The sequence below is a fragment of the Solea solea genome, chromosome 1 (assembly GCF_958295425.1).
Source record: "Solea solea chromosome 1, fSolSol10.1, whole genome shotgun sequence".
Lineage (NCBI taxonomy): Eukaryota > Metazoa > Chordata > Actinopteri > Pleuronectiformes > Soleidae > Solea > Solea solea.
Window position 1 is genome coordinate 38,282,358 of NC_081134.1, and position 18,173 is coordinate 38,300,530.

Here is an 18,173-nt window from a genome sequence, read left to right on the forward strand (position 1 = left end):
AGAGTCTGAAAACAGTAACAAACAGGAGAACAAAGAGCTCTCTGCTTCTTGACATGAATTATTTGAAATATGCAGGAGCTGACACAGTAGCATTCCACTCCACATCACGCCGCTGAAATGTAAACCTCGGACGTCCCCTTGCCACACGCGCTACAACAAGGACATAATGTGTCTATTTCTGAAATGTGTGAAAATGTGCAGCCGAGTGAAGGGAAGGCATGGATGCGTCATAAATGTGTGCAACACGCAACAGGACATAATTCCATAGATCTTAACGGTTCCCGTTAGGTAGAGTTGGCATTCAGTCATGGTCAGAGTCAGGAAGTGATGTAGGCTTTTTGCCGACAGGATGTCTGGTGGTGGGAGGTGACAGGCAGAAAACGATGGGGGCAGAGTTGGAGGTGCGACAGAGCAGGGGGAGAGGGAACTGCAAGGCGAGAAAACATGGGAATGTGGAGCAGAGAGAGATGAAAGGGTTGGTTGGTTTTCTTCCCAGCATCAGTACAATTTATTTTATACTGTAGGTGCTACAAGTTCTCAGGAAAATATCTGTCTCTTTAGCTGCTGTACTGACTTTGAGTGGCACATCCATCCATCCATCTTCTACCGCTTTATCCTCCACATGAGGGTTGCGGGGGGCTGTGCCAATAGGGCGATAGGTGGGGTACAACCTGGACAGTTTGCCAGTCCACATAGAGACAAACAACCATCCACTCTCACACTTGCACCTATGGTCAATGTAGAGTTTACCTAATCCCCATATTGCATATTTTTGGAGGGAGGAAGCTGGAGAAATGCAAACTCCATGCAGGAAGGCCCTTGTTTTGACCAGGTCGCTGACCTGGGTCTTCTTGCTGCAAACGCAAGAGTGCTAACCACTACACCAACCGTGTGGCCCCCTAACATTTTGGGATGTAACGACATCATCAATATCTCACAATACGATAATACTAACAAGCCCACAGTATGATATTTATTGCAATGTTGATTGGCCCTACATGTACTGTGCACAGTCCTCTGACAAAGAGCTAAATCGCATACAAAGATATAAAGACATTTTTATATGTATAAAATTGTCTTAATAACAAACTCAAGTCATAAAAGATGGGGTAAACAACAACATATAAGCAGACAACTGACACAGGGGTGAAGGGCCTCTTCTTGGTTTGGTTCACTTTCACACTACACTTCTGAAAGTGGACCTGGACGACGTCATGCAGTTAAAATAGCTGCTCGTTTGGGGCGGTATTGCAAGTGAAATGAGACCCACTTTTTCAGTCGGACCGGAGTTCGCTTGTTTGGTTCGCAGCAGAGTTCAGATGAGCTTTTCACTCTTCAATGAAGTGGACTAAAAGAACTCTGGTCTACAACATTCTACAACTTATCAAACAGTCTCTTTAGTCTCTCTTTACCTGAATATAAACTAACACATTTTCACATTTAGTTTAAGCTCAACGGATTCTCCAGTCAAATCATAACATTTGAACCCTTAAACAAACCTTGTAGTGCACACAAAATTCAGGAAAAAGAGCAAAAGGTGGTAAACAATTTGAAGGCACTCTTTTTGGACTGGAGTACTCTTTAAGAGATGAGAGTGATGAAGGACCGGTGAGATCTATGGCTGTTTTATTACTGTGACAAATGAATTGTGCTACAGAAAGTGTCGAGTCAGTTTGGCAGCGAGTTCAGCGGACGCTCTTTTTTCCTCGATGGGATGTGTGTAAGTGTTTGTGTGTCTTTGAAACAGAGGATGATGAAGGTGGGGAAAATGGAGAAGCGAGAGTGATCGGAGTGGAAGGAGACAGAGAGCGAGACAGAGTGCCCCCTCTGGATATTTAGACCTGCTGAGGTATGCATCTTTGCCTCTCTAATTTTACTGTAGAGTTAAATTTCAAACCTAGCTCCCATGTGGAAGGGTGCATCCTCCTTTAAAGTTTGTCATACCCCGGTCTCCCGCGGGATGCATTTTGTGTGTATCTGTATTATGTGCCTGTTGTGTGTGTGTGTGTGTGTGTGTGCAAATTCCTCTGAGTGAAGCTTCTGTCCATCACTCCCCAGGCTATGTCCTATTTGAAGAATCCCCCATTGCATATGCTGACACAGTTCTGCAACCCCCCCCACCCCGCCTCTTGATCCCCTCTCTGTCTTGCTCATCTTCCTTCACTCCATCTCACTGACCCATTCACCATTCGGGTAACCGGAATGCTGACTGGTACAGTGTATAATAAGACAGAATCAGGAGCTTGTGCGTGGCCAACATCAGCACTCAACAACCCTGCTTTTATCGCCGTCTCTCTCTTCATCAGGCTCATCAGCAAACAACCAAGTGAAAACCACTACCATATGGCTAACTAGGGTCATATTTCAAGATCATGTTCCATTTGCACAGTGATGCTCTTGCCCTAAGTGCACATATCTGCTTTGTGAGGATATTGTATACCACCAGAAATGACCACTGTGTGTTTAGCCCAGAGAGTCTTCTTGTCTAAAGCAGCAGTAGCAGCAGCAGCAGCACAAAACATTGCCCAAAGTCTGAACAAATTAGCACTTAGCTTGCCCCGCACATATCTCATATATTCACCCAGGCCTTGCTATTGAATACCCAGACGGTGCTAATTCATTATTACTGAAGCGTGACTAACACCATTAGTGGTTATTTAAAACAGACGATGGATGCTAAAATTATTCAAGAATTATTCCTGAGCTGAGGTCTGGCCTCACATGCCCAGGGACTGCAGTATTGGGGGACAACAGCCACAGCAAATGAAGCTTTAAATGTGAAACACCGTGGCTGTTCTTAGGAGATAAGATAACTTTAACCTGAAGAGAGGAAGAGGTATAATCCAAAAAATCTGAGTGGTTTAGCAGACATGGGCAAATTCTCCTTTCTATTCTGTTAGTCATTCATCTTCTACTGCTTTATCCTCCACATGAGGGGGCGCTGGTGCCAATCCCAGCTGACAAAGGACAGGTCGCCAGTCCATCACAGGGCCACATACAGACAAACAACCATCCATTCTCACTCCTACAGTCAATTTAGAGTGTCCAATTCGCCTAATCCATCAAATCTGCATGTTTTTGGACTGTGGGAGGAAACCGGAGAACCAGGAGAAAACCCACACACACGGGGAGAACATGCAAACTCCATGCAGAAAGGTCCTTGTCCCAACCACGTCATGGACCTGGGTCTTCTTTACTGCAAAGGCACTTTTTTACTTGTGAATTTTGATTTGTTTGGTAAATGTTGCAGGCAGCAATAATAATCACATGTGCATGCACTTAAGTAAATGACGCAGTGTGGGACAATGCAAAACACACCTGAAAATGTCTCATAAGTACATGAAAGGAATAATGGGGACACGCCAATCATGATATTGCCAGAATCGCTGAAAATAAACAATGAGCTAAATCTTTGACAGAGACTAAAGGAATACCTGCCTTGTGTTTATTTCTCTTTGTTGGCAAAAATCATCACCCAAGTTCATGCTGCAGCCGAAAGCTAGTTTTGCTTTGCTTAGAAATCCTGGCTCTGACCAAGAGTAATAAACGTTAAAGGCCCAGTGTGTAAGAATCTGTGACATCTAATGGTGATCGTGCAGACTGCAACAAACGGAGAATTCCTTAAAGCTCACCCCTCCCTTTCCCCAGCACATGACAGAACTACAGTGGCCTTCGTATACCACAAAGGATGTTGTTCTTCTTGGTTTGTGTTGTAAGTTTCTGTTTCAAACTGCCAAACGGCTGATCAGGCTATTAAAAACAAACAATGGCAAAAGAGATAACACACTCATAAAAACATAGTTATGGGTAGTATATTCAATTTATGCATATGTACATATATATATATATATATTTTAGATGAGTGAAAAACAAATTATAATATAATTTAGAGTGATGTTTGATCTGTTCCTTAAATATCCAGCACACCATTCATCCATTGTCTACTGCTTTATCCTTCACACGGGGGTCACAGGTCACTGCAGCCAATCCCAGCTGACACAGGGCGAAAGGTGAGGCACACACTGGACAGGTCATCACAGGTCAGCACACATGTAATATCTCTGGCTATGGATGAATCTCCTGCTTGTTTTGTCTTCAGTCAGGTGCTCTGCACTGAACTCTCCTATGAGACCTCATCAAAAACCACAGGCGTGGTTACAGGTGTGTTTGTTTGTATTAGCCTGCATCAGGTTTTATTGTATGTGAATGCATCTACGGTAGGTACTGCCGACTGCGACTATGCACACGCTGAATTATCATATTATAACAGACACTGTTTGTCTGTGTTTGTAGTGTATGTTGAGACCACTTTCATCTTGAAGGTCTGCTATGCTCTCCTCTAAGTGCTGATGTAAGTCCTTATGGGCGCGCTGAGAGAGTGACACACAATCCCCTCGCTGAGATGATCCCTCTGGTTTTTGGTGAAGGGCAGTGGCAGGGATTCAGGCCTCAGCTCTGCACTCTTTGTGTCAACACTGCTGGTGAAACATGGCCACAGCTGATACAGCTAATGACACAAAGGGGGATGGGCCCCAGTGGCTAACTCTTGCAGAAAAACAGGGATGTGCCAGTGAAAGGAGGAATGAGGGAGACATAATGACACCAACACAGCCTAAGATACACCTTCTTTTTTGTATTATATTATCTAAAAATATTTCAGTGCAGTAAGATACAGTGTAATAATAATAATAATAATAATCAGCTGCATGGAACTGATACGAAAGTACAACGGGAGTTAGTAATGGCCTGTAATTATGATCCATGAATGAAGCTCAGTGGAGTTCATAACATCACTGAATAAATAAGTTTAAATGTCTTCATTTGTTATTTCATTCCTCAAACAAAACAAAAACAAACACACAAAAAAGAAATCCCAAAACATAAATGAATAGGAGCAGAAAGAAGAAGTTTCTTATATTTTCAGTAGCATTACCATCCATCCATCCATCGTCAACCGCTTATCTGAGACATTATTACACAAGTTCAAAGTTTAGTAGTGAGGGAGGAATGGAGAAGGATTAAGAATCCAAAATGATGGGGTTAAATGAAGAGGGGCTGCGACTACTACTAGTATTGCATTGTTTGTGGTGTAATATTCTAGAAATACCACAATATAGTTAAATTTAATTTAAATTCATAGTCCCCCTGCATTTCTGTGTCAGATGAAAGGCATCAGGATAACATTTCTCACATTCCCCCATGGCCCTGAGGTTTTCGACTTAATAGGATGTCAAACTGAAAAAAAAAATCTAATTTTCTGTTCAGTAAGGGACTAAAATTGGGAAAAATCACACACCATAAAATATTAAATAACTAAATGTGCTGAACTCGAGACGAACCGCGGCAACTCCAGTTTTCTGCAAGTTGCTGCTCGTAGCATCTGTTTGTTTTCACACACCACGCTTGAGTTGACAGTTAAAAATGAACCTGGGACTGTGCTGTACACACAATGTTTCCACAGACACCCAGGGCTCCAGTGACGCAAATGAAGACATTTCGTCACATTACTATGCAAACACTATTCTATTAAAATATAATATGTGCACAGTTCATCTCCGGTTTTGTCCTCCGCATGCGGGTCCCAGCTCACATGGGATGATACATACACAGACAAACAACCATTCTGTCTCACACGCAATTTAGAGAGTTCAATTAACCTCTGCATGTTTTTGGACTGTGGGGACGGATCGCAGAACCCTGAGAAAACCCCAACACATGCATGAGGAAAACTTGAAAACTCAGAGAGAAAGGCCCTGGTTTGGACCGTGTCACAAAGCCACAATGTGAGCCACTACTCTGCCGTGTGGCCCTATACAGGCACATATTATGTCACATATTAACATAACAATATGTCCCTGGAAGGTATGGAAAGATACAGTATATGCACAAGCAGACACAGATGCAATAGCTTTTGATGCACGCCTTACGCAAATGAGCTACCTGTCATGCAAATTAAAGTTAACATAGGTTTTAGTTTACACACACACACACACACACACAGAAAAGGTAAAACATAGCATTAGTGAGCTGTGTCATAATGTCGTCAGTCATTTACTATTTGTATTATAACACTAACATACATCTCTATAATATTTAAAAAAAGAAAAACAATAATGAAGGACCCTTAGTGTGCTGTACATCCAAAGTTAGATATTAAGCCCATTACACAATCCCTCAAAGATGAATAAATGTTCCAGTAAACAAACGCCGCCTCTTCACTCTGCTTCTTTACAAGAAAATCAACAAATGGCTGACACGATGATGACGGCTGTGAGGCAGTAACCATGGTAACCAGCAGAGACACTTGAGCATGCTGTCTAACCAGGCGTTTGGCCTGTATTAATGAATTTCCAAATGAACAAACCCACACGGCAGCCTACTGTATGGGTGTAATTCTGCATAAACACAACTAACCCCCCCACACACACACACAAGCAGCGACTCAGTGACGGGTCTCATTTAACTACAAGGCTCAACCTCTAAAGATGAACCTGTGCGAGTAAAGGTCACATTGCCTGGCAACCACTTGAGCTTAAGGAACTGTTTTAATTATGGTCCTCCAATCTCCTGCCACCATTCACCACACACACACACACAGACACACACACAAGATCATATAGAGCGACATCAATTTCCTCTTTAGTGCAAAGCCAAAAGAAAGTATTAGTGTTAGGTTGCATCTGCCCACTGCTGAAAAAAATGTGATGCAATCTTCACACTCAGATTTTTATAGCTCACAGGAAAATGTGCAAAAAGCAAGAATCACAGTGACATGAAAAGTCAATTATTATGAAAAAAAAATCTTGATAGAATAATGCATCAATGACTGCAAAGATAGAAACTTTAGGTATCCACATTCACTCCCCCCCATAAAATCATGAAGATAATGCGTCACAACACGGTGTCATTATCATCAGGTTTAATCCCACAGGAAAGGATTCATTGTGGAAAAGCAATACTCTGAATGAATCAACATGAGAAATTATAATTCCATAATCCAATCCATGAACAGCTGGAGTGAAAGCTGGCCAAGAGTTGGCCAATCAGGGATTCAGGTGAAACAGTATCAGAGGAACAAAGAAACCCACTTCAGGCAACACAACACAAACTGAAAGCATGGACGAGTCACTCAAGTGTTAGGGCCTTTTTTTCTTTTTTGTCACACAAATGTTTTATGTTATAAACAGAGATGGGAGTAAGTGAAGTCACAAGTATGTCTGAAGTCATTCTTGCAACAATCAAGCAAGTTAAGTCGTATGAATATAGAAGAGGATTTCCCAGATATTACACATTAAAATCTGTAAAAAACAGCTAGAGTTTTACCTGAAACAGAAATACTGTATTACTCACATGTTAGGATTTTAATTGTATTTAATTAACATCAATAAAATGAAAATAAACACAACTACAGAGCCTATTGGGTCATTAGGCCTACATTAAACCATGGAAATGTAGGAATGGAAATGTTAGGCTAATATCATAAGCTAATCATAGGCAGCTTTTGACCCACCAAGATATTAAGTAGCGTTAGATTAAAATAACAAACTACTGACTTCCTGTCTCACCTTCCTTTGTGGGATTTTGAAGTGTTGGTGTTGCTTGGTTGCCAGGTTTGTACGCAACCTCTCCAATAAGCCAATGTTTTCTGTGTTTTTTTAAAGAAACAAATTGGAACGCTAACTCTGTAAATGTTCCAGTCAAGTTGAGTCTCAAGTCCTCAAATTTGTGACTTAAGTCAAGTCACATGACTCCAATCCCCCCATTTCTGGTTATATATATCTTTTTTATGTTATTCAAGGTAAATGTCAGTCCAAAAGAAAGAACTCCAAATATTTGATTGACACATGGATAGCATGTGCCGCAATGCCGTTTTAACTATAATGCACTTTCAAAGTGAAGTTGAGGATGCATTGGCGATAAAAAAAGGTCTGACTTTTTTAAAAGGCCCACAGAATAAAAAGGAGGTGTTAAATGTGTGCTCTGCCTCCTCAGTGCATATTTATAAAGTCGCGGTCTACATGCTGTGGACACCACTTTGAGGACTTAACAGGTTTATTTCTTGTCAGTGATGACACCCCAGGAGCAGGTCAAGCACTGAATTATGGGCTGTAAATCACTGCACAGGACACGACATGAACAACTTTTAACACCGAAATAACACTTACGAGGGACGTCATGTCCTCCTGATATTGAGCTGCGGCAGTTTTAACACAGCGCTCAACCTAATTACCGCGTAATTCTCATAAATCGTTGACTTTTGTCTGAGCGTGACACACCTGCACACCTCACAGAGCCAAGATCCCCGACGTGCTGCAGGCGTGTTTATGTGATTATTGGTACACAGCGTGTGTCGATATAAACTGCTGTTTAACAGGTGCGAAGAGTCCTACACCGCTGCACGCTGACATTTGCTGATGTTTAATGTAACATCTTGTCATGTCACGGGGAAATTCTCGGGAGTAAAATCAAACACACATGAGCTCACACACAGTGGAGGAAATCCTGGGGGAGATTAGTCGCTTACCGAGCAGAAACCGCTCCTGATTGCACTCAGACATCTCAAATCACGGCCTGTACGATGTAATATTTAACCCACTACACTACACTGCACTGCACTGCACTGACTCCCATTAACCTCTGTTACATACACAATTAAGACAGAAGGCCCACAAGACACAAGCAGCTGCTGTGAAGAAGTAGATGCTCCTGATAAACAAAGTGAAGATGAAATAGAGGAGTAGGGAAAACCAGCAGTACATGGAGTACTTTTTAATTTTTAATGACTGCATGTGAACCACTACATGATTTTACCTGTAATAACCTTGGACTTTATTTGACTGGCCCACCTGCACGGCTGACTCATCCCAGTCTTTCTGAAGAAGCTGCAGAAATGTTTTTGTTTCTCCTTACACTCGCCACAGCACCACACTGTAAAGACATGTCGCTGCTGTTGACACAGCCCTCCCATGTGGTTTGGTTGTACTTTGAGCCAAATGCAAATGTCAGCATGCTCACGGGGCTCACTACTGCAATGGCAACATGCTGATGGTAATGCAGGTATTTAACCGTAAACAGAAGAATTTCACGAATCAAAACGTAATCCCGATGGTCACAGTAGGGAAATAAAATCATCCTGAAGCACAAACTGAATATTTGTACAGATTTTAAGATGTTTAGGTTTGGAAAAAAACACTTCTCATTCGGTTGCCTCGCTCTGCTTGTACTGCGTGTAGCAGGAAGTTGAGAAATGTTTCATTCATTCATTCATTCATTCATTCGTTGTCTACCGCTACATCCTCTACATGAGGACTGTGGAGGAAGCTGGAGCCGATCCCAGCAGACATTGGAGCAAGAGGCAGGGTACACTCTGGACATGTCGCCAGGCAATCGCACACCTACGGACAATCTAGAGTGTCCAATTAACCGATGCATGTCTTTAGACTGTGCACACAGGGAGAACATGCAAAGTCACAACATCACAACATGTTATGCAAATATACCAACACAGGCGCTAAGGCAGGTCCTCAGTCCATGACAGGGCCAACATGTAAGCCGCGTTTCCAGCGAGCGGAACGGTTCAATTTGGTACAGGGTGTATTTTTTTTGTGTTTTCATTAGCAGTAGTATCAAAATGACCGGCCCCAACCATTTTACTTTTTTGGCACCCTTCCTTCAGGGGACCAGAGTAATGGTAAGGTACAGTACAGGTGGAGCTAGACCCACGACAGTCAGTTGTTTAGGGGACAGAAAAGCATCACTCCCATGTGGAAACAACGATCTGCTGGATGTCCTCATTTGTTGTCCGTTGCGTTGCATTCACTGACTTTGTTAAAGATCTGGGTAAAGATCCTGTTCTCAGTTGAAACGCTAGTCCTGACCCAAGGCGTTACCACTCCAAACCATTCTGTACTGTACCAAACCAAACTGTGCCGTGATGTAAACAAGCCAACGTGAGTGAAACAACCATTCGCTCACATTCATGGTCAATCTAGAGAACCCACTCAGACACACACGGGGAAAACATGCAACCTCCACACAGAAAGGTCGAACCAGGATCTGAACCAATGACTTTCTTGCTGTGAGACAACACTTTAGCTAGCCACTGCACCACCATGTGGCCCTGTGGTCTCACCTCTTGAGGTTTTTTCCGGCTGCTGCAAGATTACATTACACACTATCATTTAATGGCACTACGGTTTAGTCAAGTGTTCCCCCCCCCCCAACAACTTAAGTTTTTGCTGGCAACAGAAGCGTTTCAGTTATTTATGTGTTAATGCATCTTTGTGCCAACGGTAAATGCTCTTCCATCACATTGCTGTAAATATGAGCCATGTCAGGGGACAGATATACTGTCATATACATGATTCAAAGAGCTGGCAGCCGTTCCCACGGTTACAGTTACTGTACGCTACGTGTCTCGCTGCTACTGTACATTTTGACACTTCATAAGGGGTCAGATTTGAAGCACTTAAGAAAGGCTGGTGTGTGTGTGTGTGTGTGTGTGTGTGTGTGTGTGGTGCCACTTCATAAAACTGCCATAAGAGGAGATCAAACACTGTGTCGTGTTAACACGAGGTCATGGACTGACATTTAAAACAAAACAATACGAAAAAAAACCCAATCCATCTGCTCCTGTTTCAAGCAGAAACAGACTATTGACATAGAGGAAAACTTACATGATGTGATGGGATTATTACACAGGCTGATACTATAAATCCCTTTAAAAAAAGAGCAGGTAGTGAGTGGTCATCACACAGCAGGTGATAAACAAACATCCAGGAAACACACACACTGGTTGGTGCAGCTATTCTTTTAAGGACTCGCATTGACTTCCATTCAATTGGACATCCATATCCACCAGTCAACGCCAATGCAACAATTAAAATCTTAGCCCTAAACTTCACCAGCTCCTCAGGAGTGATGTTGTGCCTTACTAGGGCCCCACTTTGGTCTCCACGAGTCCTACTACTGGTCCCGACAAGGTCAGTGTTTATGCCAGAAAAGGACCTAAAGAGGTAACAAATACAAGTACGCACACACACACATTGGTGAGAGATGATAGTGTGCATGAGATGGCGGGCTGCTATATCAGTGGTGGGATGGGTATATATTCCTGGCTGGTGCTGATAAGCCAACTGATGCCTTGCCTTATTTAGTCAGTGCTCAGTGCTGACACACAAGCAGAGTAACACACACAGCACATGCACCGGCTGTATGTTTTTCCAGGAGAGCGTGTATGTGTTAGTGCATGTGCATGAGGTGTTCCTGCGGGGAGAGAGGTGGGTTCTGATTAAGCAAGTGCATATAGATAGGGGGAGAGAGGGAGAGAGGGAGAGAGTGCATGAGTGAGGGAGGAGGGAAGGCTGGTTTTTGCCATCCTCTAATGAATAAATAGAATTTCAATTTGAGGAAAAAGCACCGTAAAATAATGTGTTGTTGTTTCTAACTGCAATTCTGAGACATAAGGGTGGTTTCACTTATAATGTTTGTGTAATTCACATTCTATCACAGAGTTGGATTAAATTTGACCAGTTTTTTTTTTGATTTTTTACTCATAAAACTTGACAGAAACACAGTGAAGAGCAGTGTAGGGCTTTTATTTTCTTTGAAGGAAGTGACTTTGACGTCGACTCTTTGTGAATGTTATTGATTTTTTTACAATCCCGACTTCCTCTGTGGTTTTTGGAATGAGAAATGTGCCTCAGATCCACTGATGTCTGATGATCGAATGACACATTTATCGCTGGAAATGAATGAAAAACTGTGAATTGGCCCTTTCAATAATTATTTAACCACAGAGGTGTCATGGTTATGGTCTAAAATGTAAAAAATAATCACTACATTTTGTATATTGTTTAAATTGAAGCTTAAATTGAAGCATTCTTACCTATATCCGGATACAAAAACTGCCAATTTATAACAAAGAGGCTTCATGCAAGAAGCATCATCATGTAGTAAACTTTTTAAAAGATGCCAACAATCATTTATCTCACTTCACAGGCCTCAAACAGAACCACTCACACCCCGAGTATGCATGAAGTGAGTGCCCTTTGAATAGATAAGAATAACACAATAACTGAATGAGGGACAGTGAACCTCTACTCCACTGCATCGCACTAGATCGCTATTGATTGGCCGATCACAAGTGTGAGGTCATCAGGTCCATCCCAGAGGGATGATGGGATAGCTCCTCTATACACTCATTCACAGTGGAGGGGGTGGGCGTGTCCGTCATCTGTGATGTGTGGTATTTTTTTTTTCTTTCCCGTCTGTCCACTCCCACGCCCAGACTCCCCAGAAGCCTCTCGCTCAGCAAATTTGCTGCATCTCCAGTTATTCAATCAACAATAATCCCCTTTGCTTCCTCATCTATTTTTTGCTCTCTCCCCCTCTTTTCCACGAGCTCCGTCTCCTCTCCCGTCATTCTCAGCAGATCTGCAGCTGAATGCTCCACATTCAAAAGACAGGGAGTCACGTGACCAGAGCTGGATCGATTGGAGAGCATCTTTTTTTTTGCCATGCACTGTATAATGAGACTTACATAACATGCTTACAACCAACGCCACACTCTCTCTGCCAGTCTGGCTGTTTCTAACACAACTACACCACTGAAATGGGAAAAAGGAAATGTCTTATTTTCAGATTTCCAGCAGCATATGACGGAGCAGCACACGCCAACCAGTAATTTGATCACTTACTACAGCACTGGGTGCTCGTTGGCTGCAATAAACACTTTTCATCAGCTCCAATGCTTTTACTGTTGTTGTTGTCGCGCTATGCATCAGGTCATGTGTTTACTTCTGCAGTAAATTGTTGCTCTCATGCACTGCTTGAGAGATCACGGTCCACATCACGAAATCATAATATCATGGGTCTTATCTGTGGAGCAAATAGTAACCACGCGGTCGAATACTGAGCATATAAAATCCAGGTTATGTAATCTGTATCTTATATCCTTTGAAGATAGTATTTTCTTTTCCTGCTCACAGGAGAGGAAATTATTCAGCATATTATAAAAGAATGAGTGGATATTCAAAATAAAGGCCGTTCTGCTGTTATGCATTGCTCTAAATTCTAATATCACAATGTGATAGTCACTCCAGGGTTTTGTATATTGAGAGTTTTTAATGTATCAGTTGCTAATAGACTGTAGTTCAACACAGTGCTGAAATGAAACCCATTAAAAAAAAACATCAGATCACAAAACAGTGATGCGTTATTATTTGGTGGCTCAACAAGAGGTTGAGATTTTTGATTTTGAGCAAAACTTGATTTAAACTGCAGGACGAACTGCAATGAAATTTGGTACAGATGCAAAAGATTGAACTTTCATCTGAGGACAAAGTTTCAGGTTTTTTACGACCCAGAAATGTCATTCCCATCTCCAGCCTGTTGGAGTCTGTGTGTCCCTTTGACAATAGTCATAAAAATATGCTTTTAACTACTCAAAATGGTTCTCAATGTGAAACTAAATGTTTCAGTGGAAAGCCTCTCATCTGTCATTCCTGCAAATACTTCACAATAGACACATTTTAGGCGTTGGAACTGTGTGTGTGAATTATTTTCTCTGTCTACTTTGCTGTGAAAAGGCGCACGACTTTTCAGTAAAAGTAGGCAAGAGGTCTATTCCTAAAAAGAGCTGAGCAGCTCACTCGTGTAATAATAATAAATTATCATGTGTGCCTAAATAAAAACAAGGTGCATCCAGTGTGTTTCCAGCCTTTGGTCTGCCATAACACATACAGCAACTGACTGTAAAAGTTTGACAACTGAAAAATTATACTTAAAGCACACTGTATTTCTGCAAATATTTGACTGACTTCTAGCTTCCGAACTCCCAGTTTATGTTCATGTGCTTTGCATAAACACATGAACATGCACTTCTGAAAGACAAAGAGAAATCGAAGGACACGTGATGGAAAATAGACCTTTTCACAGCATGTACACACCCTCACAGTCTTCAGTTTAATAATTCCCTGATGCAATGAAACCAGAGGATGTCAAAGTGATGCAGCTACCCTGAACTGTGTCCCAGTAAGGGGGAGGCTTAAGAATGAAAAGGTCACATCTCATCCACCTGTTAAAGAGCAGATGCCACATCAGAGCAACACTTGGCACGGGGAGCAAGCGTCGTTATTGGGGACACGAGACTCGCCTGGCACCAGCGTGGGTTTGGATATATTGCTCACACACATGAACACTCGGACATGCAAACACACACATGATGTCTGACCCCCCCCAATACCTTGGGATGAGAGATATGGGCAAAGAATGGGAAATAGACACAGGGATAATCATACTGCTTACACAAGCCTTACACAGCCTTCACTGTTGGTGGAGAGTACATTTTGGAGCTGATATTTGTCAAACAGGCTTCTGATCTAACTCTTCACTAGTGAAAATAAACGCCTGGAGATGTCCTGCCGGTCTCTCTGTTGTGCACACACACAGTGCACACCCGCATACACACACATACACATACAGAAATGTGAATGAACACACATGAACACAGTACCTGGAAGCTGCTATTTCCACTTTACTCCTGGCAATTGCTGCAGCCCTCTGTGCCCCCTCCACAGCCCGATCAACTTTCTCTTTGGTTTTTGGGTTCTTAAGAGGAATCAACTGCTTCCTTATTCCACGCACCAGCACGTTATTTTTGTACTTCCCTTCTTCTTTGGTGCCATCGGGGAAAACCGTGCATCCATACCCATGGCGCTTGTTGTTCAGCCATTCTCCCTCATACTTCATTCCATTGGATCTCTCCGAAACACCAAATCCATTGCGTTTATCATTCTTCCATTCGCCCATGTAGGTCTCAGTCGTGGTGGCATCCACATGGTCCTCCAGAGGTAGGTCCTCGTCTGGCAGCTCGCCGTCACCGATAGATATGGAAGAGTTGGCATCACTGGAGCTGATGCGGCTCATGGTGGCGTCGCTTCTTGCAGAGCTGCGCTTGCTGGAGATTGAGGTCCGAGAATCAGACTTGCGCAGCTGCCTGAGGCTCCCGAAGAGGGAGCCACGGCGGAACAGGCCCTTCTTCTTGCCGGTGACAACCTCACTGTCTGAGTGGAAGTTAAGGACGAAGCCACCACGGCTGCCTGTCGGCGTGTCTGCGGGAGAGGAGAGGTCCTGGAGTACCGCGCCGTTGCTCTGCTCGGAGCGCAAGGAGGCCATGGATGTACGGAGAGGAGATCGGATAACGGTGGCCATGCCGTAGGGAACACTCTGACGCACGCCATAGCCGTGCCGCATCCCACCCATCCATTGGCCTTGATAGGTACCTGGGGGAAAAGGTGACAGTCAGTCATACTGGTCTGAAGTGATCTCTAGATCAGATCCTGAAAAACAGCATTTCACAAAATCTTTAGTCTGTGTGTATGTTTACTGCCACTTACTGGAGTTGTAATATAATCCAGATATTTACAAAAACAACTGTAGATCAGAGAATGTAATTAAATTTAATGAAGCGCATTCCTTTTTTTCTATATTTGCCTTCCTCGTCAGTAAATCCATTGGAATCTTTCTTGTGACCCTTAGGAGGGACCCAAGCCTTAGGTTTCATGCCAAGCCACAAAATGCAAACATGACTATGTGATATATCTATAAATGTGTCCGTGTTTGACTGTGGTTAGAGTCTGGGCTTATCTCCAAAAGAGGATCTTTTATACAAATCAAACGCAGTTGTGTACAAGTCTACGAGATATCGGCAAAGATTATCATTTATTAATTATCTATAATAGTCAAAGGATTTAGAGTTAAGAATACACATACCAACCTATACAATCTCCCATTGTTATTCAAAGGTCTTAAATAAGAGGTTTCTCCCATTCTGCCAGAATGAAGGTGTTTTCAAGAACCATTAAATTCACTCGCTCCTGATTTAACACAACTGAACTGCTACGACCTGGATGAATGATAATCCAAAGATAGCTATGCAACATTGACAAAAAAGATTCACTTATTCTCTGTTGTGCATCACTGATCAAAAACCCAAAAGGGGCTTGATATATCCTTCCCCTCAGATCTGGAGCTGTGAGCATAACTACCTCCATCGCAGAGATTTGATTAATATACTGGTACGGAGGATCACTTGGGATGAATGTGAATCACTCAGCTCGGAGCCTATTTTCAGACAACTTCTAACTCCCCCACTGACAGTAGGCACATTCACCACCATCCGTATCTGACGACAGGGAATCGCTATGAGTCACATAATGAGAGGAATACTTCATTAATCCCATTTGGTGCTGCTGAGCCCGATGACCATGTGCTGGACTACTGTAGCTCCTTTAGAGCATCATATTGCAACAGTGATCCTTTTAAAGGAAGAAAGGTTTGTTCACAGGGCACCAATACTGCAAAGCGTGCCATTATGGTCAGACTCAAACGATGTGGAACGATATACCACCCTGGGCGGGCGTTTAGAGGGGATAAACAGTGTGAGATTAACAGGCTGGCCCTGCGCCGGCCCGCACTTCAATTCAGTGACCCTGCAGATCAAGTGATCAGGATGTTGCAGGGTCAGACAAGCAGATGTTCTGTGGATCCTGGAGGATCAGCTGATTCACAAACCCAGCCCCTCTGTAACCATCGAACATGTGTGCAAGGCATTTATTCTGCACCATAAGGCGTCTGTTAGAGGAGATTATGCTCAGTAAAATTACATAGTTACACCAATGAATCTGTGTTTTTAGGCCACTTATTATATTGTCACACCAAATATTGAGACCAAATCTCAGAGAAAGGGGTTTCTCCGACTATTTATTGTGCTACTTAGCGTGGCTGTCTTGAATTCAAAGACTAATGGGACTGATATTTCCACAGCGTATTCGCCTGCTTTGGCCAACACTAGCATGAATGACAGTTAGAGAATGACCAAACTGCTACCAAAAGTAAAGCAACAGTGCAGCAGCTTCCCCTCAAAGACACAGGGAATTACTGTTATTTTGGGTGAATGCCCATGACACACAGGAATGGGATAGTTTTGGCTGTAACTGCCTCCAAACTGCCTGATTTGCTCTGGTTTCCAAGCTTCTTCTCGAGGAGAAATTGTGCCACTGAGCTGGAAACAGGAGTCACTCACTCTCCTCCCACTGTTATAAGAGGAGCAACCGGTGGTTGCCAAATTATGGTGTGCCTTTGCAATAAGAGAGGGACCATTATCTACCTATCAAGTTGACATTACCCGGGTTAAAAGTCATGGGTTTATTTTGGATTGGATGATGGTTGTTGAACATGATGCGCAGTGCGCAATCTCAGCATCAACTCAGAATAATATCAGATGGAAATTCATGCTGTGGTGTGTGTGTGTGTGTGTGTGTGTGAGAGAGAGAGAGCATCCTCACTCACTGTCTGACTACATCAAATTAAAGAGACACACACGTGAAACAAACATCTGCCACACGCATCAGGCGGCTCCTTACCGCCATCGCCATAAGTTTCGATGCCGTATCCATCCTGCAGCCCGTTGCTCCAGGTGCCGTCGTATCTCGCAGGTGTGTTGTGGCTCTGCCTGACGCCGTAGCGACCCTTAAAACCGTGACTCCACTCCCCGCGGTACATCCATTTGCCTTTATTCTCCACACCGAGCCCGTGCCGCTTCCCCTGGGACCAGTAGCCCCTGTAGGTGTTCCCGCTGGGCCAGGTGTAAACCCCGACTATTTCAAAGCCGTGCGACCAGGACCCGGCGTACTCGCCCTGGCCCTTAGGTCCGGTACAGATGCCGTGTCCGTGGGCTTTGCCATCCTCCCACCCGCCGCAGTAAGTGCCACCGTCGTCGAAGTCAAACCGTCCGCCCGTCATTCAGATGAAGGCTGCAGATAGAGCAGATGGTGCGCTGCCGCAGACTCAGGCGTCTCCAGGACCGAGGTGAGAGGATCCAGATCCAGGACCGCTGCTGTGATGACAGGATGGTGGTGATGGTGATGGTGATGATGATGATGGCTAGAGGAATAATAAAACACACAAACAGGGGGGTGAGGACAGTGCGCTGTCACTTCCACACACTGACATGTCATACACAAAAGGCACGCGCCGTGTGGAGGTATGAATGGTGGGCGTCATTTACCGGAGGCGCACGCCGGGTTCTCCGCTGTGTGTGTTGCTCGTCTCCCCCCTCTCACCCACTGATCACAGAGGGAGAGAGAGAGAGGCGTTGAGTCCGCGCTAAA

General features: G+C 43.5%; 1 protein-coding gene across 1 annotated transcript in view; it reads right to left on the bottom strand.

The window, feature by feature from the left end:
• The window catches only part of jph1a (junctophilin 1a), a 29,857-nt gene extending 11,684 nt beyond the window's left edge, over window positions 1–18,173 (bottom strand). Inside the window, exons 1-3 of the mRNA XM_058636986.1 lie at window positions 18,071–18,173; window positions 17,427–17,946; window positions 14,516–15,284 (exon numbers count right to left, since the gene is read on the bottom strand). Coding sequence (XP_058492969.1) covers window positions 14,516–15,284; window positions 17,427–17,805 — 1,148 coding nt within the window. The 5' untranslated portion in view covers window positions 17,806–17,946; window positions 18,071–18,173. The remainder of the gene's footprint in view (window positions 1–14,515; window positions 15,285–17,426; window positions 17,947–18,070) is intronic.